At 44.0% G+C, this 27,957-nt stretch overlaps 1 protein-coding gene across 2 annotated transcripts in view; it reads right to left on the bottom strand.

The window, feature by feature from the left end:
• TMEM161B (transmembrane protein 161B) overlaps window positions 1-12,991 on the bottom strand; it is a 43,380-nt gene extending 30,389 nt beyond the window's left edge. Inside the window, exons 1-3 of one of the 2 annotated variants that reach the window (XM_027446252.3) lie at window positions 12,855-12,991; window positions 3,992-4,095; window positions 218-298 (exon numbers count right to left, since the gene is read on the bottom strand). In XM_027446252.3, the coding sequence (XP_027302053.1) occupies window positions 218-298; window positions 3,992-4,095; window positions 12,855-12,857 (188 nt within the window). In that variant the 5' untranslated portion in view covers window positions 12,858-12,991. The remainder of the gene's footprint in view (window positions 1-217; window positions 299-3,991; window positions 4,096-12,854) is intronic. The other variant, XM_027446251.3, reaches the window with a different exon arrangement.
• Between the last annotated feature and the right edge of the window lie 14,966 nt (window positions 12,992-27,957).

The following is a 27,957-nucleotide window of genomic DNA, read 5'->3' on the forward strand; positions in this document are numbered from 1 at the left end:
TTAAGGACTGAGATTTATCTGATCCTGCACAATTTGGACATGTTTAACACTCTCGAAACTGAAAAAACAATTCAGTACAGAGCTGTGGAAATGTCAGCACTGTAGTCATATGCAACATGAAGTTTTAGAGCCACAAAGACATAAATTGACAGCAAAGTTGTTTTATGAATCATATAAAAATATGGGGGGGGGGAGGTAGGGAATGACAAATATTTACCTATCTTTTTTGCTCTTCCCTCTTTGTTTCCCTGCAAGAATCCGTAGTTCTTCTTCAGTAGGATGTTGATACCATCGTAAACTAATGAAAAAGAAGATCTCATGTAAAATAGTGTCAGCATTAGCAACTTCATGATTTAAAATATATATATATATATATCAACACAGATCTACATGTATATTGAAACAACAGTCATTTGCAACATCTACGCAAAATACCCTTATAAGTGCCAGCACTGTCTGACCCAAACAGCCACAACTAAACTTCCAGGATGAGTCACTAATTAGATACCATTAGAAAGCTTTAACATTATCCTTCACAGCATGTCCTTCACTTCTCAAAACAAGTAACTATTATCAGTCTTTCTTCTTACACAGACCAGATCATTATATCTGTGTTTCTGTCCTAACCAACACCCCCCCACTGATAACTTCAATCTAACTAGAAAAAGGAAGAAACGAACACCATGGCTTACAAAAGCACAAATACTTATAAATTAGAAGTATGTAACTGTAGCCTAGAAAGATGTTAGCATATTTCATTATTTCATTTATGGATTTGATGCTTAAGTGTTACTTTAAAAAAAAAAATCACTAATTTTCATGTATCTGAGCTGTAAGACTTTCCTCTTTCACAAGTCACTGCACCATTCCCTTATTTAAAAGACAAGTGGTGGCAAGGGAGTTCTGAAGAGTGATGGTTCAGTCTCAAAGATTTATCCTTATTTCTATGCAAAACCATGGTAGCTGAAGTAAGGTCTTTCCCACATGGTAAAAGTGGGCTGCCCTTCACATTTAGGATGACTATCACTCTGATTTCCATGCTGAAATGCTAAGCTAGAGGAGCCTAACTATAAACAGCAACAGACTAGGAAATTTTATATTTATCCAAATATATGTGTACGTCCTTTTCTGGAGAAAGCCGCTGTTTTGTGTTACAGGTTAACGCAGGGTAATAATCAGAAACAGCTATAACCATCACTATTACTCTGGTTAAAAAAAAAAAATCTCATCGAGTAGGACCACTTAAATCTAAATCAGTGAATTTGAGATTATTATAGCCAAAATTCTTTACCTGTTTAAGTATCCTTGATTGGTGTTAGTATACTAAACAACAACTTGGGCTTAATTACCCTACAAGATTATATTGCAAGTGATTCATAGTTACAACTAACAGGATACAAGAGGGTTCTTTTACAAAATAAACCTTACAGCCTCCAATTTAAATGTTAAAACCAAAAATATTTCAAACATTTTCATAAAAGGTAGAGCTGAAAAAATATTTAGTTTGTATTTGCATTGGCTTATGCATGTTTAAAGCTGAGACAACCCTGTAACTTTGACAGATTTGAATTCATCTCAATAGCAAAACCAGCACAGATATGTCCTAGTTAATTTAAATACTATCATTAATAAATGCAGAACAGAACACCATTTTTCTCCTGTCTTCCTACAGTGGTGTGGAAATAGAAGAACAGAAGAGGCTGAGCAACCTAAAAGCAACACTTTGGTAGAGACAGTTTTACTAGTTAAAAATGAAAAGGCCTATGCAGATACTCGGGCCGCAAATTGATTTACTTAATAAATGTGAATATTCATATTCTGTTCAAGCTCTGAAAGCAGCATCATTTGAAAGAGTTTGCATTCCTTCTCAAATATAAGTAAATTGTTTTTCAACAGTCAATACTTGTTCAGTCTGCAACCAGTTCTTAGGGTGGATACAAGGTGCTCTTAGATTTTGAAACACCTTTCTTTCTTTTAATGGACTCTGAATGCGCACATGCAGGTACCTTGAGACGAATTTTTCTTAGACAACTTAGAGATGCTGACTTTACTGGTAACATGTTTATCCTCCCTCCCCTTTGGGGAGAGCTCTCTCTTGTAGGTATTTCTGATGACTTCACTTAGAAAAGCCTCCAACCTCTTTGGAAGAAAAACATTTAGGCCAAATAACTTAAAACCACAGATTAGCTGAAATATATTGACAAGAGGAAGGAGGAAAAAGTGGTAACATTTCCGAGGAAAGCCTGACTGCAGCATGTGTGGTGTACATGTACATGTGTATAACACTCTCCATTGCCCCACTAACACAGGTCTGTCAAAAAAACACTTGTTTGCAAGTGTTCATCTCTAAGGAAAATATGTTAATGTAAGCTTGTCAGCTAAAGTAAGAAAATAGACATTTTTCCTTCTGACAGTTAAATTCAGATTCCTGTTTCAGCAAAGCTTCTGGCTTGTTTTCGTTTCTGGAAGACAGAAATATTTGTGTCTCTTCACACAGTTCTTGTATTCTGAGGGTTATTCACAATGACTGAAACTACAATGCACTAAAATAGTTACCAGATAAATAGAGCACTGAAAAGCAACAGTGATGAGATTTTCAAGGTTACTAGTATGAAAAGCAGTAACAATGCTCCCATTGACTTCAGTGGGAGCACAACTACAAAAAAAAAAAAAACTTGCTTTACGTACTTATCAATCTGTAGGTGTGCAAAGATAAAGAGAAAAGGATGACAAAACATATTCGAACACCAAACCTTTCCCTTTCACTGGCACAAGGTATGCCTTAGAACAAGAATCTGAAAATGCCAAGAAGAATGAAGAACAAGGGTTTAATATTGAACAAGTCTTTTTAAAAAATACAATATTTAAACTCTGAAATCAAAATTTAAACTAATGCTTTAAATGTTAAATAAAAGTAGAAAATATTGTTTGAATTATCATTGATAAAAGCTCAAGAGTAGTAACACACCATAAAAAACAAAGGTTGCAGTTTCACATTACTAAAAATTGTGAAGAGTTCACTTACAAAGTAATAGTACTTCAACAATGAAATTTCTCATAACAATTAAGAGTACAATTCCTCTTTGTATCATCTGCCTGCCAACAGATCTGTTTTCCATTCCAACTAACAATACTTATATCACATTTAAACAAGAGTTATTTTTCATTTCCCATTATCTTTGTGTTGAAAAGAGGAAAATTAAAAAGAAAAAAACACCGTTAATTCCAAGATGCAGAGGTAAAAGGGTGAAAGGGTGGTGGAAAATTGCACAAGACCAGTTAAGAATCCTGCAGAGCACATTATTATTCAAAGATATTCCTACAGACCTCAGAGTAGAGATTTTGTGTTCTCAAGATTTTAACAATTACGAAAGACAGCATACTACCTTCTAATCATACAAAAGTGTTTTTCTTCCCAGAAGAAAAAAAAAGAAGCATTTTCTTTTCATTTTTATTTTTTAATATTTAAGATACTGATTTATATTCAAAACAGCTGCTGCTTTTAGTTATTATGGATACAAACACACAGGGAATGCTCCCCTTGCAACTCATTATATCTGCTTGATCTATTGTTATGAAAGTACTATACTGAAATTTATACTAATCCTGTCCTATGAAGTATTAAAAAAAAAACAGGATTCTTAATAAATGCCTACATACTCTGTATATTAGCAGGTGCATTGTTAAGCATATATTCTTTAGAGCTTTGTATTTAGTTTAGCTTCTCAGTATGCAGCCTTTGTCTTTAATAATGTAGAAGCTGGACAACAGCTAACTTTATGGCTGATACAATTAACAGCACAAACAAGACTGTCCATTTCCAGCAGCACTGCTGTTACACCTTAAACCTGTAAGTCAGGTGTCACAGTCCTGTGTAAATAAAGTTCAAGAACAGCGGATTGCTTTCTTGGAAAGTAATTAAACTAAATTGGTACATATTCACAAGCAGTGTAGCAACTATATTTTTTTTTTGTTTTGTTTGTTATCTTACCTGCCACTGCAGAGAAGCCATCGAGCAAGAGAATAATGAGGTATGATCTTCTGTATGACACTAGCCATTACCATGGTCACCACCAACTGTACACCTATCACACCCTGTAGAGGAATAAGTTAAACAACAAGTGAGTATGTTTTTAAAAAGTGCTGATGAACCTTTTTGTTTGTTTTTACACATTAAAAGCATCTTCATATCACAGGGATAACATTTTTTCATTTCTTTTTAAACTAGACAGGAAAAAAAATAAGTGCTGTACCAGTTTTCAATAAATCACATGGACCTTGCCATCATCAGGTATGTGTATCACCTAAAAACAGAAGTGTTGGTGGATCACAAGGCTAGTAGCATCAGCAACTCTCTGACAGATGATGCTGCCTGCACCAGAGTGCCTCTGCTCACCAGGTTATAAAGCTACATCTTGACATGGCACTCCACGGTATGCCACACCTCGATGTTACATCACCGACTATAATCTTGCTTTTTGTGGTCATTTCAGTTCTGGCATGATTTAAGAGCTGACACCAAACAAACCCACTGGAGCTAAGAATTTACAACACCTATGTTTCGAAATTTCAGCCTTCTATTAGTACAGAGCATTTGCTCCTCACTGAAATGAAGGAGCATATGGTAAAGGGAGGGGAGGGTGCACAGGAATAGACGTAACTTCAGTGTATCACACAAATCTTGATCAAGATTTGGCACATGAGCAGGGCCAGCAGAACTCTCACCCCTCGTCACTCAGCAAGCTGTAATTCTGACTGTTAGCTCTTGCTTGTTTGTTGTTGCTTTATTAAGCAATAATAAACTTCTCAAGCATAACATACGAAAATATGTTCAAAATTATATATTGATAATATATATTAAAATAACAATAACAATATTGCTATAGATATATAACAATATATTGTTATAATAAAATAACAATGAATGCAACGTTGCATCACTTTACTTTAATCCTGCACATGAAATTCTATAAATTAATACCATGTTAAAAACATGAAGTACGTACATTTTATTTTCTTGTACTTCCAAGGCTTTCAAACTTAACATATAACAAGCAATAGAAGAAGAAAAACTATCCAACCGATATGAGTAAAGTTCACCAAAACACAGCTCTGAAAAGACATCAGCCAAATAAGCTATTCCCACTCTTTCAAACTATTTTGGGGAATACTTTCTTGTGAAATGGAGTATACGTACATTTTCAAATAGCACACAAAATACTACATTTAAGAAATGGTATGTACATGTTTATCTTTCCATTGATTCTTAGACATGTTTTGGATATTGCTAGTTACTAACAATGCCTTGAAGAGAAAATATTTCTGTCTGCAGTTGTAGAAGTTGGGAATTACGCTTCAGTAGCTCTGTATTGATATAACGTGTAATAGAAGATCAAGAGGTACAAATATTTCTATATACAGAAGCAGTATGCCATTAACCAGCAGCAAAGAACGCATAGATGGGCTCACTTTTTTAAAAAAAATCTTTTTTTTTCTTTTTTTTAACATTTAAATGGAATATTCTGTATTGTGCACGTTGCCTTTTGTCCTTTCACTGGGCATCACTCTTAAAAAGTCTGGCTCCACCTTGCTAATTCCCCACCCCAGCTCCCATCACGTATTCATACCCCAGGACAAAATCCCTCCCGAGCTTTCACCAGGCTGAACGGTCCCAGCTCTTTTAGTATTATATATAAAGCCCCTTTTGGTATTTCAGAGTCTCCTTGTTGCAGCCTCATTTGAAAGAGCAGGATTGAGTGGTAGTCGTCGCAAGGCTTCGTGGCCTCTTCATTACATCACAAATGTGAGCCCACAGCAGGCAGCAAACCTTTCTATAAGTGTCCAGACAGCAAACGGGCACATCAGGGCCTCTGAGAAAGACCTCTCCAGTTATGAAAACCCTCTGCATTTTTTTGGTGGTGCTGGTCCTAATACAGGTGGTTGGTTGGACCTACTTTGTAAATGACCTGACCCCAACTAAACCTCTTGCTTACTTCCTATGCCTGAGTTTTGCAATGAGCTGTATGTTCACCCCCATGTTTCATGTCCTGCATATCAGCATCGATTGTTCTTGAGCTTGAAAGAGGTGATCCCTGAAAGTCAGCCAGCTTTCACACACCCCTCTTCTCTCCAACACCATGCTCCACAGGATTCTTCCAGCTGAGGCCTAAACAAGCCAGAGTCTGGTGTCCTGAAGACTAGCTCTGAACCTGCTATTTGCCTTGTTTCCTTCTCCCAACATCCTCAGGCCTACCATCCGATGGTTACTGCAACAAAGGCTGCATCAGCATTCACATCACTGACCACTTCTTCCTTGTTTGCACGTCTGAGGTCCAACAGAGCACCCTTCCTCATCCCTTTCTCAGTCACCTGTGTTAGCAAATTGCCACCAATGCACAGCAAACACCTCCTGGATTGTTTGTATCCTCCTGTGTTCTTCAGCAGACGCTGGTGTGGTTGAAGTGCCCTGTGAGAACCAGTGCCAGCAGCATGAGGATTCTTCCAGCTGTCCGAAGACGGGCTTATCTTCCACGCCTTTGTGAATAAGATGTTTGTGCACAGCAGGCACTTGCACCACACATATTGCTCAGCCCTAGTACAACTCACCCCTAAGCTCTCAGACAGCTCATTCCTCATCCCATGGTACACCTCCACACATCCCTGCTGCTCTCAAGCAGTGAGTCTTCCTCACATCCCAGTGATCACAGCCACACCAACCCCTCACGTCCATTTTGTTCCCCATGCTGCAGGCATTACCATACAGTCACATCAGGAATGCACCAATTGCCCAGAAGAGGTAAGACAGCTTCTCCCCCTTAATGCTGACCTCATTACTTGTGTACAGGTATTTCCTTATTTATGTACATCAGTGGGCCCCATTCTGCCCTGATCAGTTGTTTTCAAAGACTTTCAGACCACCACCTCCTCCTCTTGATTTGTGAGTCACCAGCTCTTTCCTCCATCAGTGCTCAACTAAAGCTCGCCTCACCAGGTTCACCATCCTGTTAGCAGAGATGCTTTTTACCCCCACTCGATCAGGTGGATGCTGTTTCCTCCTCACAGTCTTCAATCTTCAGACAGGAGTCATAAAAGTCTCCAGCACGGTCATGAAAGTCAGGTCCAAGCCACAGACACCTGCTACATAACCAGCAGCTAACATAATTTTTGTTTAAATAAACCACAAATCGTGTTGTCAATTCTGCCTTTATGAAAATCATAGATCAGTTGTTACAGGCGATGTCCAGCATCATCTTTAATGAAACAGGACTGAAGAAGATCGATAGCATAACCTACCTTTTTCCATTTGCAACCACTTAGAATAAATTTTATCAAACATTTCATAATGAGGTTTCAAGTGCCACTTAGAAGTATTTCCTACGTTGTTGTAACTTGAAATAAGATGTTTGGGTTTTCTTCACCTATTAAAATTTCCTTCAGTACTCAAGCCTCTCTAGCACCCTTGAAATTTCAGCTGCTCCTTTACATTACTCTCATCACGTACTTCGAAAGACTTTACTTTTGCTTATGATCCAGCTTAGTCCTGAAATCTCTGTGTATTATTTTAAACTCTGCATTTTTATTACAGATTTTTGGCGTCTTGAAGCCATGCAACTAAAACGACTCAAAACCATTCCCTACCTAAGGGGATGTATAACTAAAATGAAAGGAAACGTTATTAAAATAAGCTGCCTGCATAATATAATTAGTATGTTTAAATTACTATATAGCTCGTCGACTATATACCCTTTTTACAAAAACCTGTTTACAAAACCATACTTGTTTACAAGTATGTTTAGATACTTGTTTATGCTTGTCTACAAAACCTTACATTTCTAAAACCAAGCATTTATTCTGACCATCTTACGATAAGCCTAAGCATTTCTCACATTCAAATAATGGGACAGAAACACCACTGTCCCTTGACCACGCTTGTTTGCTTAAGTCTTCAACTAAAGACAACTAAGAGGAGAGAAAATGATGCATATCAAGGCAGTTAAAAACAAAACAAAATACCACCACAACGTAGGAGGTCCACTAGCTGAGTTAAAATGCTTACAAATCAACAGATTATTTAGAAGTGTCCCTAGAGAAACCCATTTCTTTTCTCAAGTGAAGGCTGCAAGTTGTAACCCATCCCATTAGGATCATTCTGTCCTAAGCAACTGAATGCCTCTCTGCATCCACCCCGCTCCCTTTTGGCAGGAATTCACCATGCTCATTCCCATAAAGGTTGCTCCTGTGTTCCTTAAAAACAGAAGCACCTACAAAAATATTTCAGCTTGCAGCTGGAAATAACCTAGCAGGTTTTTAGGAATAAAAAAAACCAAAGCACGTAAGAGCAGCAACAATACTGCTAACTCCGACTTTACGTTAGACTTTGAGACAGGTATATAGCCTTCTGGTATCTTTCTACGTTTCAACCAATTAAAAATGGATATACTCATTCATGCAATCAGTGCATTTTTCTCTTGATTTCTGAACGTGTGTAATCAACCAAAAGCAGTAGGTTACCAGAGAGAAGCTGTCACATGAAATTAAAAAACGTGAGTGGGCAGTATGCCCACTCAAAATAACACAACATGTGCAGAGCACAACACTATGCCAACGCTTCTACCTGCGCATACTTACACACTACTCATTCACACGTGTAGTAGTACTCTCTAGAAGAGCCCACACCATCCCAAACCATCTCAAATTGCAACATGAGGTCACAGCACTTCTCCCTCACAGGAAACCACAAACTAAAGAGCTCATTCCAATGAGGGCCCTGTCTAGAACAAATCTCACACATGCTTATAAGCCTTCCTATTACCACTAATACCAGTTTAAATACACAGCCACTCATTTCAGGAATATAAATGCAGATTGGGTATTGGTGGGAACCAATTCCCGATTCTCTGTTGACACACTTTACTGAATTTAGCATTTTGCCAGAAATCCACAAATTAAAAAACAAATTAGCCCTCCTTAACAGAATACGACAAATATTTGAATGTTGTTGTTGATAAATATTTGAGACATTGTTCGAGGACAAACCAATTTTACAAGAAAAAGTCTTTCATAAAAGGCATTTTAGAGATGAGCAACTGCTGCACAGATTAAGTAAATGGTACGAAGTACCAGAACAGTTTGTGGAAAACAGAAGAATGTGAGCTCATCTCCTACAACTGCAGCATCCTCTGATTCCACATAGGTCCACATCCCTGCCATGCTTCAGCTCTGCAGCTTGGAATTTGGAACCCAAATTCAAGACACTGGAGATGTAAGTCACTATCTTGCTGATCAGAAAAGCGTTTCTGCCAATCTGAACAGGGCTGAGAAGCACTCAGCCCTAAGGAACGACCGTCCAGTTTCTCTGCAAAAGAGAGGCTGGCAAGCAACCCCAGGGTCAAAGATGAGACTGGAACAGAACAACCAGTGACTACAAGGTCTAATACATTTTAGACTTGTTGAAATTTTCTTTCAGAGGAAGATCTTAGTCAGAGGTGGTTTAGAAGTGTCAAGCACTTCCAGGGACCTTGACAATTCCAGGACCTTGCAAGAAGTATGGAATTATTTCTTTCGCTTGTGCAACATCGCACACATTTTACAAGAAATTTTTAATAAAACATAACAGTTTGAATGCCAAAGTGGCCTACATGAGAGGTGTTAGCAGCTACACTAGAAGGTAAAATAGCCAGGCTCTTAAAGCCTTCAAAAATGATGGTAAGCCCAAAAGGCAATACGGCAAGTTTGAATAAAGTATAACCTAGACTTTGGCCTTCACAGTCTGTACCTCTAGCACCATGTAAGTAGAGACACTGTTGGTGATAATTAGGAGAACAAAAAGCAAGAAAAAGTAACTATGATAACGTTACAATACTATCTACAAGTGATGTGTACCTATAATACAACTATGGCTCTCTCATAATAGAACCAAAAGAAAAGAAAAACAAACGTTTGTAAAAGTCATACTTCTAAAGGACGTTTTTCTATTCATCATGAACTTATTTACAGAACATGCAAAACAAAGGCAACCGAGGTTGATGCCAAGGCATGACTTCAGCCTCATTTTGACCTTGCCCAAGGTTATTCTTGCAGCACCACGTCAGGGTTTTACCTTGTCTTCTGCCCTCCAAGGCTTTGTCTCATCACACCCCTGCGTACTACTAATTCAGTGCCCAGCTTTGCTCAGGACCTTAAAGCTACTTGTCTGTAACAACATCCAGCTCCAGCCCTGCACAGCGGTCTGGGTCTGAGGCCAAGAGCTGCTCGCAGCGTGGGGACTGCTGAGAACGGTGTTCCAGCAATAAATACCATGGCGTGCCCGAGAGTGCAGCTAGGAGAATCCAGCCCACAGCTTCACATTCAGAAACGCAGTGTCAGCCACTTACTTCTTGAAGTGGCAAGTCTTGCAAGAGACAGACTTTTACGTGACCGCACTGGAGTATCCTACAGATGTTGACGCAGGTCACAGCAAACTCTCTGTGTGGCAGCACACAAACTTACTTGAAAATCCATGACCTTTTTGGCAAGATGTGGAAAAGCTTTTATATTGGCAGCAACCGGCAAGATTTCTAGGATGTAACCAACACTCCTGCCTCACACAATTCCAAAAGTGCGATGGTATTCGTGATGCCTTAGAGCTGAATACAATATATTTGAAATGCCATTTAATCAATGACACATTCTGGCTCTTACTATTAGATCAGACTTTTCCACAGGCAGAGTGTTCTCCTGATGTATATATATACGTGCTCAAGCTGAAGCTTGTGTAAGCAGAACAGTGCTTCGCAGAAATGCAAATACAAATCAAGATTGCTTGTTAAGCATCATAAAATACTGTATGGGATGCTCACACGAAACTGAGTTCACTGTACAAAGCCTTAAAATGTACACTTCCTATGAAAAAGAGTGCTTTTACAAAATGCCTGTCAGCCAGATGGGTGTTTTACACGGTCGGTAATCTCAGACAGAGAATATCTTACCAGCTGTAAGTATCAAAAACCCATGAAGCTCATTTTAGGAAAGGCATCTACAATGAGAGATGTCCTTCAAATCTGGATTTTTTTCCTTGTTTTATGACCAAAATTTCCTGAAATTGTATTTTCTTACTCCTTCTGCTGTATTAGCAACACAGCAGAAAGGAACAGAAGATCCAATGTTGTGAAACAACACGTGAGGAATTGCAGAGACTACCACCAAAGCGCTCACCTTCATGGGTCTTTCCCACCCAAGAGGACAACTCTGCCTCGATCAGTGTCTCTCCCTGCATTCAAAGGAGAGTCACAAACTGGAGATGGGAGCAGTCAACAGCAGCACCACTGCCTTTGTATCAAGGTGTTTCCCCACCAACCAACTCTGTGTTGGTCTGAGCGGAACAAGAAGCACGAGCTCTCTGTAAGCATCGTGACTACAGAACCAGCAACCATCAAGCAAGTCAAGCAGAAACCTCATGACCAGAACCAAGGCACCTTTAAAGTCATAAAATTATCATTATTCCTGAAGCAAGTGATAGAGAACACCCCTGAGGCAGAACACTGAAAACTGATCTGCTACAATGGGAAAAATAAAATAAAATCCTAGGTTAGATCATAGTGAAACCAGCAGATTCTTACAATTTAGTTTACCTGTATTTCCCTGGGCAAAACACAAGCTGGAAACTTGGAAGATCTCTCACCAAAACCTTTTTTTTTTTTTTATTTTACATTGAAAGCTCGGCCATTACAAGAATCCCTCCAAGAATGAAAAGTTCAAAGTAACGCTGAGCACCCCAGCCACCGTCGCCTCACGGCACGGCCTGTTCAGGCGGGTTTTGCCGCTGGATTTTAAATGCAAACACCCGAAACGTCAGTGCAGGGCTGGCGGCTGAGAGCCCGGGCAACCGGCACCGCAGCCGCTAAGGTGAGCGTGGGCGCAGCGCTTTGCGGGGCTGTGAGCACCTTTATCTGTATGCCCAATGACACAAAATAAATGAAAATAAATAAAAATAAGGTAAAATAGACAGTAAAATAATTAATAGAGAGTAAAATAATTAATAGAGAGTAAAATAATTAATAGAGAGTAAAATAAGTAGAATACAATAAAATAAAATAAGGAAACCTGAGGCAAAATAAGGAAACCTGAGGCAAAATAAGGAAACCTGAGGCAAAATAAGGAAAAAACTGAGGCAAAATAAGGAAAGCTTGAGGTAAAATAAGGAAAGCTTGAGGTAAAATAAGGAAAGCTTGAGGCAAAATAAGGAAAGCTTGAGGCAAAATAAGGAAACCTTGAGGCAAAATAAGGAAACCTTGAGGCAAAATAAGGAAACCTTGAGGCAAAATAAGGAAAACTGAGGCAAAATAAGGAAAAAACTGAGGTAAAATAAGGAAAAAACTGAGGTAAAATAAGGAAAACTGAGGCAAAATAAGGAAAACTGAGGCAAAATAAGGAGAAAACTGAGGCAAAATAAGGAGAAAACTGAGGCAAAATAAGGAAAAAACTGAGGCAAAATAAGGAAAAAACTGAGGCAAAATAAGGAGAACTTGAGGTAAAATAAGGAAAACTGAGGTAAAATAAAGTAAAATAAGGTGAAATAAAGTAATGTAGATTAAATAAAGTAAAATAAATAAAGTAAAATACAGTAAAATAAAGTAAAATAAATAAAACAAAATAAAATAAATACAGTAAAAAAGATAAAACAACGTAAAACAAATAAAGCAAAACAAAATAAACTATTTCAATATTTCACCATTAAACTCACTAAATACCTTTATTTTTTAAAACAACACGTGGCGGTGTTACCTCTTTACCTGACGTTTCCCCGCACACGCTGCTGCCGCTCTCCCCCCGGCCCCTTCCCCCCCGTCACCCCGTTACCCCCCCCCCCCCCTCACCATGCTGCTCCCGCCGCCGCCGCCGCCCCTGCAGGCGCCCGTCCCGCCGCGCTGCCCCCGGCCCGGCGCGGCCCCGCCAGGCCCCGCGCCGGCTGCCGACCGCCGAGGTCACCGCAGGCCCCTCCGCCGACAGGACCCCGCCCCGCGCGGGGCTGACCGCCGCGCTGCCTGCGCAGAAAGGAAGGAGGAGACAACACGAGGCGCCGCTGCGAGCGCTCCGCAAGACGCCCGTTAGGATCTGTATACAGGGTGAATATGGCAGACGCTCAGCGTTGCGCAGACAGAGCCTGCACCCGGCCGCACCGCCCGACAGGCGCGGAGGGCAGCCAAATCCCTGTGAGGGGAGCGGGGCGGTGCGGAGAGAGCTGGTGCGGCGCCTTGACTCATGCGCAGTGCTCGCCGCCCGGCGAGGCACACAGACGCGCATGCGCCGAGAGCCTGAAGGGGCGTGAAGGAACACCCGCTCCCCGCCTCTGCGCACGGCCCCGCCCCCTCTGCGCACGGCCCCGCCCCCTCTGCGCACGGCCCCTAACGGCCGCTGGCGGCGTCGTGAGGCACCAGCAGCCCTGGTCAGAGGGAGCTGCTGCTGCCCCCCGCCTCACGGGGCTCCTCCTGCTCCTGGGGGCTGGTTGCAGCTGGGACCTTGCCAAATTGCTCTGGATGTGCTGGGCAGCTCCTCCGTGTCAGGGCTTGCGTGGCTGGTGGAGGGCGCAGGGCTGGTGCTGATGGCTCCCTGCATGGAGGCACTGGGATGAGAAGTAGCTGCAGGGCTGTCCTCCTGCGCCCTGGCAGCGGGGCTGCTCTTGAGGCCCAGCAGCCTCCTTGCCTCCTCTCCGCAGAGACCCTGCGCTCCCTGAACAGCGCGGCCCAGTCCTCGGGCAGGAGGCCGCCCACAGCAGCCCAGGTGCCAGGCTCCGCATCCCTCTCCTTGGCTGGTGCAGAGGACGGAGCCGGCGCTGCAGGGCTGTGGGGGGCGGTGGCGCTGCCTGCCTGGAGGCCCTTAGGTACAGGCACTGCTGGAGGGGAGATGATGCGTTCCAGGTAGTCTTCCTCTCCCCGCACGGAAACCTTGATGGTCCTCATGCCAGTCCTGCAGAGTGGGCAGCTCGCCTTCAGCTTCACCCAGCGCTGGATGCAGCCCACGCAGAACCTGTGGTGGCAGGGTGTCACATTGGCCACGTCCCTTCACCCCTCCACGCAGACGGGACACGTCCATGCCTCCTCTGTAGCCATGGTCTTCAGGCTGCACTGGGGAGAGCTGATGGTGACGAGCTGCTCCCCTGCACCGACACTGCAGAAGCAGGTATCAAACGCGCTACAAGGAAGAGAGAGGGTCACTGGCTGTGCCCCAGCCCCTCAGCAGGAACCCCTGGCCCCAGCCCCAGCCCCAGCCCCACAGCTGGGCTGTCCCGTGCTCCCCACGGGCCGCCCCGGGGCACGTGTCCCCGCACAGCTCATCTACACTGCTGCGAGCGCGCCTCACAGGGCCCCGGCTGCTTGAGCCAGGCAGGGCCAGAGAAACACGGGCACTGGCTGCGGGGACGGGCACCGAGAGCAGCTGCCGATGGCCCCACAGCACAGCTGATGGATGGATGCCATAGATGCCATCTCCAAGCAGTTGGATCAAACAATGCTGCAAAAAGGAGACTCCAAAACATGAAAAATAACTTAATGTTCCTTGGAAAAATGTTGAAAGGATCAGGAGCACAAATAGTGTATTCCTCTCCCCTCCCAGTTGGTGACTGGGACCCAAGAAGAAGGAGAGAAATGGAGCATGTAAATGATGGGCCAAGAGGCTGGTGCCATGTTTGAGAATTTGGGTCCTATAATCTTGGATGCACTTTTCAGGGACAGATCGTGCTGTGGCTGGGGCACACCTGACTAAGTGAAATAAGAGTGTTCTGGGCAGTAAGTCGGCTGGGCTTGCCTGGAGGGTCTTTGAACTCGATGCATGGATGCCATAGATGCCATCTCCAAGCAGTTGGAAGAATCACAGAATGACAGAATATCCCGAGCTGGAAGGGACCCATAAGGATCATCGAGTCCAACTCCTGGCACCACACAGGTCTACCCAAAATTTTAGACCATGTGACCAAGTGCAAAGTCCAAATACTTCTTAAATTCCAACAGGCTTGTTGGAGTGAGTACTTCCCTGGGGAGCCTGTTCCAGTGTGATCAGAGTGAGGTGATTGCACCCCTCTACTCTGCTCCTGGAGGCCTCCTCTGGAGTGCTGCGTCCAGGCCTGGTGCTCCCAGCGCAAGAAGGATGTGGGTCTGTAAGTACGGGTCCGGAGGAGGGCTACAATGTTGTTAATGGCTGGCAAAGAGGGGATGGTTTTAAACTAAGAGAAGGGAGATTTAGAGTAGAGGATATGAGGAAATTTTTCCCTCAGAGGGTGATGAGGCACTGGACTGGGTTTCCCAGAGCAGCTGAGGATGCCCCATCCCTGCCCCTGAAAGGCGAGGTTGGGTGAGGCCACGGGCAACCAGATTGAGTGCATGGCATCCCTGGCCATGGCAGGGGGGCTGGAACTAAATGATCTTTAAGGTCCCTTCCAACCTGAGCCATTCTACAATTCTATGATCGTATGATCGTACGATTGCATGATTGTGTGATTGTATGATCCTAGGACTGTATGGTTGTGTGATTCTATGATTCTGTGAAGAAGATCAAGACGCTGACTGTGGCAGAGTCCCCACTTTTATGTTGTTTATTGAAAGCCAAGTGTGCCCTGCTAACGGCGCCGCGGGGGCGGCCTCTTGCAGGGCTGGGGAGAGTCCGGGCTGCTGTTGGCCCTCCTCTTCGGGGCGCGCCGGGGCCTCGCAGACGAGCGGTCCCTGTCCTGGCCAGGAGGAGAGAGCCCATGACTGCAGCCCGGCACCGCAGCGTCTTCTTGTGCCGGCAGTCCTGGCTCTGAGCAGGGCTCCTCCTGCTCTGTGAGGTCGGGTGCGGTGGCTGGGTGGCCAGGATCCCCACGCAGGGCAGCGCTGGAGGTGCTGGGGAGCTCCTCGGTGTCAGAAGACTCTGGGCTGCTGGAGGAGAGCTCGCTGATCACAGGAGTGGCCCGGGGGGAGGCAGCAGGGCTAGGGGTGGCCGCAGGACTGTCTTCTGCCTCGCTGCTGTCCTGGGAGCCCTCGATGTCCACCTCAGGGCTGTTTCGCTGCTGGCTAGCGGGAGGGGGTTCCAGGAGCCGAAGCCTCTCAATGAAGTTGTTGATGCACATCTCCACAGTTCTGGCAATGAGCTGCTGCACGAAGCTCATTGTATGGCCCTGCAGGAATGGCTGCAGCACCCCGACCAAGGCCTGCTCATGCAGCCCAAACAAACACAGCCAAGCAACAACGTTGGCTTCCAGCATGTCCTGCTGCCACCAGGCAGCCCCAAACAACTCCCTTGCTTGCTGGCGCACCCAGGGCCTCAATGGGCTGATGATAGTTGGGTGGTCCCTGAAGAGGGCCGCCCATTGCTCAGGCAGGAGGCCGCTCACAACAGGCTGGGGCACCGGCACTGCAGCCTCCTGCTCATCCTGTTGGTTGTAATTTTGTGGCTCTGCAGGGCGGATGATCTGCACCTCCATAAAGTCATCTTCTGCCCAGATGGAGTAGCGTACGGAGGTGATCTTCTGCCTGCAGAGGGGGCAGGTGGCATTTCTCGCGGCCCAGCGCATGATGCATCCCAAGCAGAAGTGGTGCCGGCAGGGGATGACGACGCTGGGCTCCTTTGTGGTCCCCTGGCACACAGGGCAGGTGACATCAGCCTCTGTGGCCATCGTGCTGTCTCGCTGCAGCGGGCTGGGGAGAGCTGTGGATGGGGACCTGCTTCCCCTCGCTGGCGCCGCTGCGACAGGTGCTGCTCGCTGCAAGGAGAGAGGCCAGGGTCAGTGGCTGTGCCGGGGCAGGCAGCAGCAGTGCCCCAGCCCCTCAGCAGGAAACCCCCCGCCCGGCCCCAGCCCCAGCCCCAGCCCCAGCCCCACAGCTGGGCTGTCCCGTGCCCCACACGGGCCGCCCCGGGGCACGTGTCCCCGCACAGCTCACCTGCGCTGCTGCGAGCGCGCCTCACAGGGCCCCGGCTGCCTGAGCCAGGCAGGGCCGGGGAAACACGGGCACTGGCTGCGGGGACGGGCACTGACAGCAACTGTCGATGGCCCCACAGCACAGCTCCACCAAAGCCTCGCTCAACACTCCAAGCCTCGCACACACGCTCAGCGGGAGTCCAGGCACGAGCCAGGCTGGCACGGGCTCTGCCGGCGCCCCAATATAAGCAGCGAGGGCCGTGAGGTCACAACCCGTTGCTGGGTGACCTCACAGCCAGTTACTGGGTGACCTCAGGATGGGGAGACATAACGTTGTGCTGGATGGCAGCTGGCTGGGTTTTGGGTATCTGCAGAAAATGACACTGTGCCAGAATAAGAATAATGGCTAAGGAAAACAGGACAAACACTGGCAGAATCGGCAAGAACACGAAGCTACAAAATCTTGGGCCTTTCCATTTCCAAAACAAACAAACAAACAAAACCAACAACAACAACAAGAAAAATAAAGTTTAGTCAAATCAAGCTGTATATACAGGGCATAGTCACAAGTGTAGGTTGTGGGCCTGTAGTACTCAGCCGGTGAGGAAACGGGAGGAATTAAACATCAGGTAATAGGGGATATAAGGTAATGGTAGGCTTTCACTGTGCACACCCCTGTTCACAGGACACCCACCATTGCAATTGTGAATAAATTAGCTTCCCAGAAGACCCTGTCTGAGAAAATGATTGAGATACTTCTCACGCCAATAAACATGGGAAGATCTACAATCCTAGGACCTATGTGCAGAGAATGTACCAAACTCTCTGTGTGAAGGGAACAATGAGAACGAATGTTAATTACTATATGTTCTGTTTATATTTTACTTTTAAAATAGCCTTTTTCTGCTACATAGATTTTCATCTCCTGATCGATGGATTAATAATGCAAGTTTCTGTCTTAACTGTTGGCCTAGCTGGGGCATTTGCGACCACAGAATCACAGCATGGTTGAGGCTGGCAGGGCCCTCAGGAGCTCATCTGGTCCCACCCCTGCTCCAGCAGGGCCACCCAGAGCAGGGTGCCCAGGCCCACATCCAGGTGATTTTTGAAGATCCCCCAGGAGGAGGCCCCACAGCCTGTGGAGAACCTGTACCAGTGCTCTTTGCACTGTCCCTCCAGGTGTTTGTGGACCCTGATGAGATCCCCCTGAGCCTCCCCTTCTCCAGGCTGAGCAGTCCCAGCTCTCTCAGCCTCTCCTCACAGGAGAGGGGCTCCCATCCCTTGATCGTCTCAGAGTCTTTCCAGTATGTTTAGGTCTGCCTTGTACTGGGCAGCCCAGAGCCAGACCCATTGCTCCAGGTGTAGCCTCACCAGTGCTTAGTAGAGAGGAAGAATTTCCTCCCTCAGCCTGCTGGAGATACTTTGCTCCTGCCAGCCCACCTCTCCGGTCTGCTGAGCCCACCTGGATGGCAGCGCAGCCCTCTGGTGGGTCAGCCATGGCCCCAGTTCCCTGTCATCTGCGAGACTATTGAGGGTGCACTCTACATGTCATCCAGATCATTAATGAAGTTGTTAAACAGGACGAGACGCAGTGTCAATTCCTGGGGTACTCCGCTTGTTACTGGCCTCCCACCAGGCCTTGCACCATTGACCACAACCCTCCATGTCCAGCTGTTCAGCCAGTTTTCGATCCATCTCACTGTCTGCTCATCCAGCCGTCCATCAACAGCTACTTCATGAGGATCTTATGTGGGACAAATGCCTTAATGGAGTCAGAAAGACAATGCCCACAGCCCCCTCAGCCATCGGGCTGGTCATGTCATCTCAGAAGCTCATCAGGTCAGTCTGGGATGACTTCCCTGTGGTGAATCCATGCTGACTGCTCCTGATGATGCCCATCTTACACCAACAACCTTGAGTTATAGAATCACAGAATGACAGAATATCCCGAGCTGGAAGGGACCCATAAGGATCATCGAGTCCAACTCCTGGCACCGCACAGGTCTACCCAAAGGTTTAGACCATGTGCCTAAGTGCACAGTCCAATCGCTTCCTAAATTCAGACAGGCTTGGTGCAGTGATTATGTCCCTGAGGAGCCAATTCCAGTGTGCGACCACCCTCTCGGTGAAGATCCTCTTCCTGATGTCCAGCCTAAACTTCCCCTGCCTCAGCTTAACACCATTCCCATGGGTCCTGTCACTGGTGTTTACAGAGATAGGTCACCTGACTCTCCACTCCCCCTCACGAGGAAGTTACTCCCCCTTGTGAGGGAGTTGTAGACTGCGATGAGGTCCCCCCTCAGCCTCCTCTTCTCCAGGCTGAACAGGCCCAGTGCCCTCAGCTGCTCCTCATACGTCTTCCCCTCTAGGCCCTTCACCATCTTCATCACCCTCCTCTGGACACTCTCCAACAGTTTCATGTCCTTCTTGTGCTGTGGTGCCCAGAACTGCACACAGTACTCGAGGTGAGGTTGCACCAGCGCAGAGTAGAGCGGGACAATCACCTCCCTCGACCTACTAGCGATGCCGTGCTTGATGCACCCCAGGACACGGTTGGCCCTCCTGGCTGCCAGAGCACACTGCTGGCTCATATTCAACTTGCTGTCAACCACAACCCCCAGATCCCTCTCTGTGGGGTTGCTCTCCAACATCTCATTGCCCAGTCTGTATGTATGGCCAGGGTTGCCCCGTCCCAGGTGCAGGACCCAGCACTTGTCTTTGTTAAACTTCATGCGGTTGGTGATCGCCCAGCTCTCCAATCTGTCCAGAATATTCTGGATTTTAATCCCCACTCCCAACATATCTATCATATTTTGAAATGATGAACAAATTATTTTACCTATACATGAAAGTAATTATTTTCATATATTGGTCCCCGCAGCTGTGCCACATACATGTATGCACACCCACACACCTGTAGGTATGTAAACTCATGTTACATGAAATACATGCTGCTCCAAATGAGGGGACAGCAGCCAACAGACTCATCAAGCTACAGGATCTAAGTCTGGCACTTAAATAAACTACTCCTAATCTTGTCTACTTCGTGTCACCTCTCAAGTGATAGCTGATCCATTGGTCTGTTAAACTAACTTGAAATGCACTTTATGATAGTGAACACACGTTTCCTTTTTTTTAAATCCTACAAAAAACCCAAGCCATTAAGCAGCAAGAGCATTCTTGCTGAGCAGCGTGACAGAGGCGGTAGGGCCAGCGGTGTGCTGTGACTCCACTTCACCACCACGTGCTAAAAGAACACGAGCAGCAAATGCCTTCTGGCAATGGTATTTACTTTTTTTATTATTATTATTATTTTATTTTTTAACACACACTGAAGTGTTTGAAACTGTTATAACTGCAGTAATCAGAATGTAATTATACCAGCGATGGGCCGGTATGTGCTGCAGCCTTCCAGAACAGCATCCAGGTGTAAAAAAGTCATAACACGAGTGAGCAGACGGCAAATTGGCAAAATGTTCCAGAAGTGTAGTGAAGAAAAAAAAAAAGAAGAAAAAAAAAAAAAAAGTGAAGTTACTTGGTACTTCAGTACCGGAGCTGGTAGCAGATGATGAATGGTTTGCCCGTATCAGCAGCACAAGTAGGGAAAATATCTTGTGCAGATTTGCAGGCACTGGACCACTGAAGGTCTTACGGGTCTGAAGGACTGTTTAAATCAACTCTCTGCTTCACAAGAAAGCAGTGTAATGAACAACGTAACTCTGGCATGTTTAGAGGCTTGCGAGCAAGCGAACAACCCAGCAGCAGCATTCTTCAAAAGCTTTGGGAAATTGCCGTAGGCCTCTCCACTCAGTGTCTGTAGTCCTCGGGCATCCAGAAATGTACTCCAAGCACCTACAAGTGTTACTATGTGTCTTCAACTGATACTCTTTGTACAAAACAAAAAATAAAATAAAAGCCAACAACAAAAAATGTCACATATAACACTCCAATAATATTATTTTCCTTTATTTTTATGAATCAGACCAAATAAGCAGTGTTTGTAATAATTAGGAGTCCTCCACCCCCTATTTATAATCCAAGTGCATGCCACTGCACTCCTCACCAGAACGATGATTTGCAGAGCTCATTCCATGAAAGGGGCCCCGGGATGAATGGCTGTGAGTGGGTGGGGATCGGGCAATGACTTTTTCTTGTTCTAGTCCCAGGCTGTCTAGGAAGGCTAGGGTCAGGAGAGAAGTCTTCCCCCATCCCGGACCCTCTGCCAGAAGAGGAGATCAAGGTCTGTGGTGAATTTTCTACTTCCCTGTCTGCCTGGGAAGGCAGGAGGGAGGCAGGACTGGCTTGGTGAGCAATGCATGGAACAATAAGGGCTGCACGTGGAAAACCAAGCAGCTCTTTGTGCTTTATTTATTTATTTATTTATTTATTTATTTTTTGGTCTGCCTCAGCTACCTTTTTATGAGAACACCCATGCAAACCACGTGTGCGTTCTTCCCTTCAGCAGAACCTCTTGAAGGCCAGCAGCAGGAAGCGCTTTACGCCACGGGGGATGAGGAAGTTAGCTGAAAGCACCATCACCATCTAATGAGTGGGAGTTAATAAAATGAAACAGCAAAACACCACAAAGACCTTCCCTCACAGGCGGGAGTTGTCCAGTGTCCCACAGATGCTCATTATGTGTTGTTTATACCCAATAGTAAAGTCCTGAGCTGCTTCAGAGCCATTAGCTGGAAATGATGTTCTGTGATCACAGAATAAAAGCTGCTGAAGAGTTTTTGTTGCCTCCACTTATTCGTCTCTGTGTTTTTCTCCTTCTCTCCTCTCTCTCTCAGTCCATCAGAGTGTTATGTATAGGAGCAATAGTTATGTCTAGGAGCAATTTTGTACTCAGTTTAAAATAAAAGAAACCTTGAAAACATCTTTATATTTATGAAATTATAAATTCAATTTATATTTATGAAATTATAAATTATTAAATTATGATATTATGAAGAAATTTGGATGTTAGTATAATGGGCCAAAATAATCCCCAATGTAAACACATTTATTTCAGTGCAGCTACACTACAGATGAATCTGGGTTAATAAACTCTCTAAAAATGAATGTAGTCAAGATATGAGGCTCAAATTAAAAAGTGGAGCAGAGCAACACATCTGTTGAGTGCTTTCAACTCTGCCCTCATGTGCCTTGTCGTGACTGCAAAGCGTCCCCGAGGTACAAACATGGAGAACTCTGCCATCCTTCTGTAACACCAAGCATCAGAGTCAGCATTAGCTCTCCGCTATGCAAAGATGAGATCAACGAGTTTTGTAGTCTGGCTCCGGGTGAATGATGCTAAAGCAGTCTGTGTTTCAGTGTTAACTGGGAATACACAGCTCTGAATACCAGGACCCTGGAGTTTGGGGATGTGTTTGACAAGGCTGAATGTTTTCAACCAAGCCCTTTTAGTTCTCTGAGATTAAAAAGAAATAAAAATTGAAAAAGATTTACAAAAAAAAATAAAAATAGTCCTGCCGGCATACTTTCTGGTATTGAGGTGCCTCATCTGAAACAATCTTCTAACAGCCTGCAATATTATGGAGCATGGGAAAACACAAGCATATTGGAAGCAAACATGTTTCTCAGTCTTAAACATTTCAGCCTGTTTTCCTGATAAATTAAATTGTCTGTAATCATGCAATATTTGTGTGTGACCATGCACACAATAGTGTTTCATAGTCATTTCACCCCATACTTTACAGCTTCTTGGCCAGCTTCTATCCAAACCTATCTGTAAAATGTAAGTTTCTGCAAGGTCCCTGAAAATGTGAAGCCCCCATGAGAAGACCCCATTTATTGCTACCAGCAGCGGTAGTGCTGAAATGTGAGCTCAGCCTTTATTCAAATCTAGATGGAAGAGCAAGCTAAATGCAGGCAAAGCATCGGATGTCCATCTCGTCTTATTCCGGCATTAGCAAATCCAAGCACACAACACTAATACAAAGAAGATCAGGCTGCATTCACTGCGCTGCAGATGTGGTATTTGTAATCGAGTAAATCTGAGTCTGTCATTCAGTAATGCCCTGGAAAATAAACTTTACTGTATAAAAATCTTCCTTATAATTCATGCAATGTCCTGTATGCAATAGTATTTTAACCATTCTTTGCAAATATTGGAGGCAAGTCTGCAACTGGCCTTGCGGTTACTCAGAAACAGAGAGATGGGCAGATAGCTGAAATGTGTCCACCTGTGTGTGAAAATATGTATATATATTTGTGTGTGTCTCTACTGCATCTGTTTATATTTAAAAATAAATAAATAAATAAATAAATAAAACACTAAACAATGTGCTTACTGCCTTCTTAGTTAAGTTTTTGAGAACGGGTGTCTAAATTTAAGGACTTTATACTTAGACTAGAGTGTATCTTTGAAATCCAGGCCACTTAGGTGACAAAAAAAATGGATTTTATCAAATAATGTCATGTTATAGCTCTTGCACAAATACTGATTCTCAGACAAAAGGACCATATCAAGCAAGTGCTTTTGTTTCCTCCCCTTTCACCACCTCAGTTCCAGGTAAATAGAGGAGTGGACCTCTACACAGGGTGAGAGAAGTCCAGCATGCCTTTGGCATGAGAGTGCTTGCCAAATAAAGGTGTGTTTTCCCAGTTACAACCCAAAGACTATGTCCATACATGTCAAATGAAAAATAAAATGAGTTTGTGAGACTTCAAAATCATGAACCTGCTAGTGGCAGAAGGCTCTCAAGAAAAATGCCTTAATTTTTCATGTCTATATTACCCAGCATGTATATACACCTATGCCTTCTCTTGGAGTAAGTCTGTTGGGAAACAACAGGTTAATAGTAATTCTCTAACAAAACTGCACATGGCATCTTAACACGGAAGGATTCTGATAGGGTGTTTCTGCAGAAAGTCTTTGCTGACTATGAGGATAAAAAGAAAAACTAAGACAACACTTAAATACTTCTTGGGTTTCAAAATGCTCCATTGCTATCTGTTACCCATTTGAAGCTTTTTCCCCTTTGTGAGGGTTTCATAATTTTTTAATAAATTTTTCAAAGCATTTTCATTTGGTTGTCTATGGAAGGGAAAGAAAAAAAAAAAAAAAAGAAATAAGTTCCCTATAAAAATACTTGAACTCAGCCTAACTACTTAACAAGGAAGCATTCATAATGGGATATTAGTTTAGAAGTGGTTTGCAAATAGCAACTTCAGTTATACAGAAATGCTAATAAGCCCAGAAGACAAATAGAAAATACTTTAGTCATGAAAATAAGCAGATGTAATTGTGAATACATATGCATTTACACGTGCATAATAAAATCTACCCATATAAATTCTGAAATATTGTAGAAGAGTCGTGAACTCCAACAACAACAACACTGTAGTACCAGGAACAATTGTGTCAGTACTAAATTGGGAGGAAACAGTGGTTGTGCCATCTCTTACCTCTTTAAATCTCTCCTCAAATCATACAAAGCAGTATTGTGAGACCAGGAGACTCCCTTGTAGAAACATGTATACTGCATCTTTCATAACCTAAGAAAGTGCTGCAGATACTTCTTCGACCAAGGCCTCTTGGATGTGAGGGGATTTTTGAAACAGACCATAGCTTAGAAAAGTAAACAGTGTTGGCTTTCTTGTTAAGTAATATCATATTTAGAAACTGTATTGAAGTCCACAGAGGGGATTTAGAATATCTTGCCTCTGGCATGGCTGCGAACATGTAGCTGAGGGCATTCTCTCACACCACTTTTAGTCCTATTTTCTTCCTTTGCCCACCTCCTGAATGATTTCAATAGTTGCTATATTTGTAAAGCTTCTGTAAACATCTGTAAGTTTCTGTAGCTCTTACCAATTGTGCATCACTTGGAGAAAAATGTTGAAAATGTTGCTGGTTTTGTTGTTGTTTTTTAGGAACATAACTTCAGGAACATAACTGTTTGCATTGTGCTGAAAGTTACAAAAACTTTAGAGTTTGCTCCTCCACATTTCATTGCAATGTCTTGAAAAAGAGACCTAATAATTAATTATTGTAATGTATCAGACAGTAGTTTTGGGGACTTGGTCATAATCTCTTGTGGGCAGCCAGAACTTTAAGCTTTCTCCTTCTCTCTTCTTATGTTATAAACATTCTTTTTTTTTTTTTTAGTTAAAAAAAAAAATAATAATTTTCTGTAAGAAAATGGATACAAACAAAACAAACAATAGCCTGAATGTTAGGCTTCATGTAGGAGAAATAAAGATGACATGCCGCCCTTTTGATATGTCTATTCAATATTTACTGTCAACTTCAACTAACATTTATATAATATTAATATTTTAAAACAAGCTCATTATTACACCAAAATACTTACTTGAGTAAATATGCTACAACCAGCTCCCATGTTCTTTTCTGTGCTAACTATTTGTCTGCAATGAAAGAGCAAAAAATCAGGAAATAATGGAAAATGAAATGTCTTTGATAGCTCTGATTTGCCCACACTGCTCCTTCATAGCAAGAATCATTTGTCTTTGCTTATTAGCAGTGTCCTGGATATTGCCATAATGGTCAGAGTTGGCATTTTAAAAAATGTTACGATCATTTTACAGCATCTTGTATGAATTTTGACTAAGGCATTTTGGTGTACAAAGAGCAAAAGCTAAAGACTGTGTAGAACCTGTCCTCGAACAGCACGGTGGTCATGTGAATGACTGTGACAGTGTAAGTGCATGGCTGTGCACTCAAGACAATTGCTGATACTCAGAAGAGAGATGAAACTATAGATGCTGAAGGTTACAGCATGTACCTAAAACGATCCAATGTGCTGGCATCTCTTTATTCCCTCTTGTCTTGTATAGGACTGACTTTCTGTGACTAGGCAAAGGGTGGATGGGTATACACGGGCTTTTAGGCAATGGTTGGCACCAAGTGTTACTCCTGCTTCTGCACATCCATGCCTGGGAGGTTCCTGGCCTGGACTTTGTTATCACAGATCATCCTGGCTTTTCCCTACTGTCTTGCATCCTGCGGCTTGCCAAGCTTTTCTGATGTCTGCTTCAGTATACATCCCTCTCTGGGCTCAACCTGCAAGGAGAAATGAGTTTAGTACAGTTCCTGTCCACGGAGATTTAGCTTTAAGAGAAGCATGATTCCTTTAGGAGCAGCACAAATTCCTTTTCAAGGGGTCACTGATCAGGAGCAGCCTCTTGAAGTATTTCTCTGCGCTTATAATGGAACCTCTGTCAACATTTTTTTACCTCAGTGAAGAACAAGTACATGGTCCTTCACATGGAAGGTCATTAGCTGATACTAAAAACAAGAGGAAGAGAGGAAAAATAAAAAGGGAGAAGGAGAGGAAAAAAAAAAGAAAAAGAAAAAAAAGAGGAAAACAGAGAGGGAGAGAGAAGGAAAAGGGGAAGGGGAAAGGGGGGAAGGGAAGGGAAGGGAAGGGAAGGGAAGGGAAGGGAAGGGAAGGGAAGGGAAGGGAAGGGAAGGGAAGGGAAGGGAAGGGAAGGGAAGGGAAGGGAAGGGAAGGGAAGGGAAGGGAAGGGAAGGGAAGGGAAGGGAAGGGAAGGGAAGGGAAGAAAAAAGAAAAAGGTGTTGGGTGTATAGGGAGGAAATGTTATCTGTTTCTGCTCAGTTCAGGAAGAAGATGGGAGGCTAGCTCAAGCTGCAAGGAGCAAATTCACTAAGAGTCTTGTAGGAATGGGCATAGGGTAACTTCGAGTCTTTCCCCTACAGAGGGGAAGACTAACTAATTTATAATCTGTTGAGCAGAAATCTGTTGACCTAGAAATCCGTTATCCCACCACCTTCTGGATGATGGAGGGAAGAGCTGCCTGTGTGCCTTGACAAATGGATTTAGGAGGCTGCCAGGGGCTGGTGACTCCCTTACTGGAAGGATCTTTGCACATGGCATTGTTTCTTCTGCGTGGGCACAGCAAAAGCTTTTGTGCCGTGTTGTTCACATCTGGCAACTGTGAAGCTCCGGCAGCTCACCATGAATTACTATATGTATTTTTAAGTTTCTCGTGTTAATGTATTGTTTTGGAAACAAGTGGACCTCCCCCCGCCCCCAGCTCTTCAAAGCTTATCAGTTGCAAATGAATGAAAGGCTTTTAAAAGCAGGAGGGAGACTGATACCAGAGCAGAGTACAACACAACAGGTGGAAAGTTCAGTGCAAATATCCTTTAAAAAAAAAATGTTTCTGTTTTCAGCAATTCAATTCAGTTTATACAAAGGTTACCGAAAAATCAGGTATTCTTGCGACGAGGGTCGCGGGGGGACCCTGCCCGGGAGCGGGGCTCCGGGGGTTCTCCGGCTGTGGACAGACGGACCGGGGGACGGACGGACACTGTTCTTGGAAACGTTTCTGTCCAAGGGGACGGCATCCCCCTGGCAGGAACCTAAGCACCGCGTTAATGGCATTATTGGGGCTGCAGAGTCGTGCTCGAGTCCAGGGGACACTACACGGAACACACAAAAACTGGCAGATGTCTCCGTGGTCTTGTTCATTTTATTTTATTATTTTATTTTATTTTATTTTATTTTATTTTATTTTATTTTATTTATTTTATTTATTTTATTTTATTTTATTTTTGTTCCTTTTATTTTGTTATTTTATTACTTTATTACTTTATTACTTTATTTACCATTTTACTTTATTAATACTTAATTTTATTTATTTTTGTTCTATTTTATTTTATTTTTGGTGGCCGCTCGCTTTGCTCAGCACAGGGCTGGCTTTGAGCCGAAGGGACGTTGCAGTCGTCTCGCCGGTGGCTGTGATTTGGGAAGCGATCGTGTGCGGCGCCGCAGCCCTCCCTCAGCAATCAGGCTGCGAGCTGACGAGGCTGTGATTGTAGGAGTTGCCTCATTTGCATTGATGAGGATAAACCAGCTGCTGGGGCATGCAGAACTGCACCTGACACAATCACCGGGCTCAGGATTAGCGCGGGGAGTCAGGAGTCCACCGCGCCGCGTGGCAATCTCAGACCTACATTAGAGTCACTCATGCAAAATGACCCAAATCTGCAATGGGCGCAATTAGCAATCCAAACATGCATGTTAATTTAGGAGATGACATTTCCTTGCGGTTTACTTAGTAAATATAGCGGTTACGTGCAGCTTAGTGTGAAAGGC

The sequence above is a fragment of the Anas platyrhynchos genome, chromosome Z (assembly GCF_047663525.1).
Source record: "Anas platyrhynchos isolate ZD024472 breed Pekin duck chromosome Z, IASCAAS_PekinDuck_T2T, whole genome shotgun sequence".
In the NCBI taxonomy this organism is placed as follows: domain Eukaryota; kingdom Metazoa; phylum Chordata; class Aves; order Anseriformes; family Anatidae; genus Anas; species Anas platyrhynchos.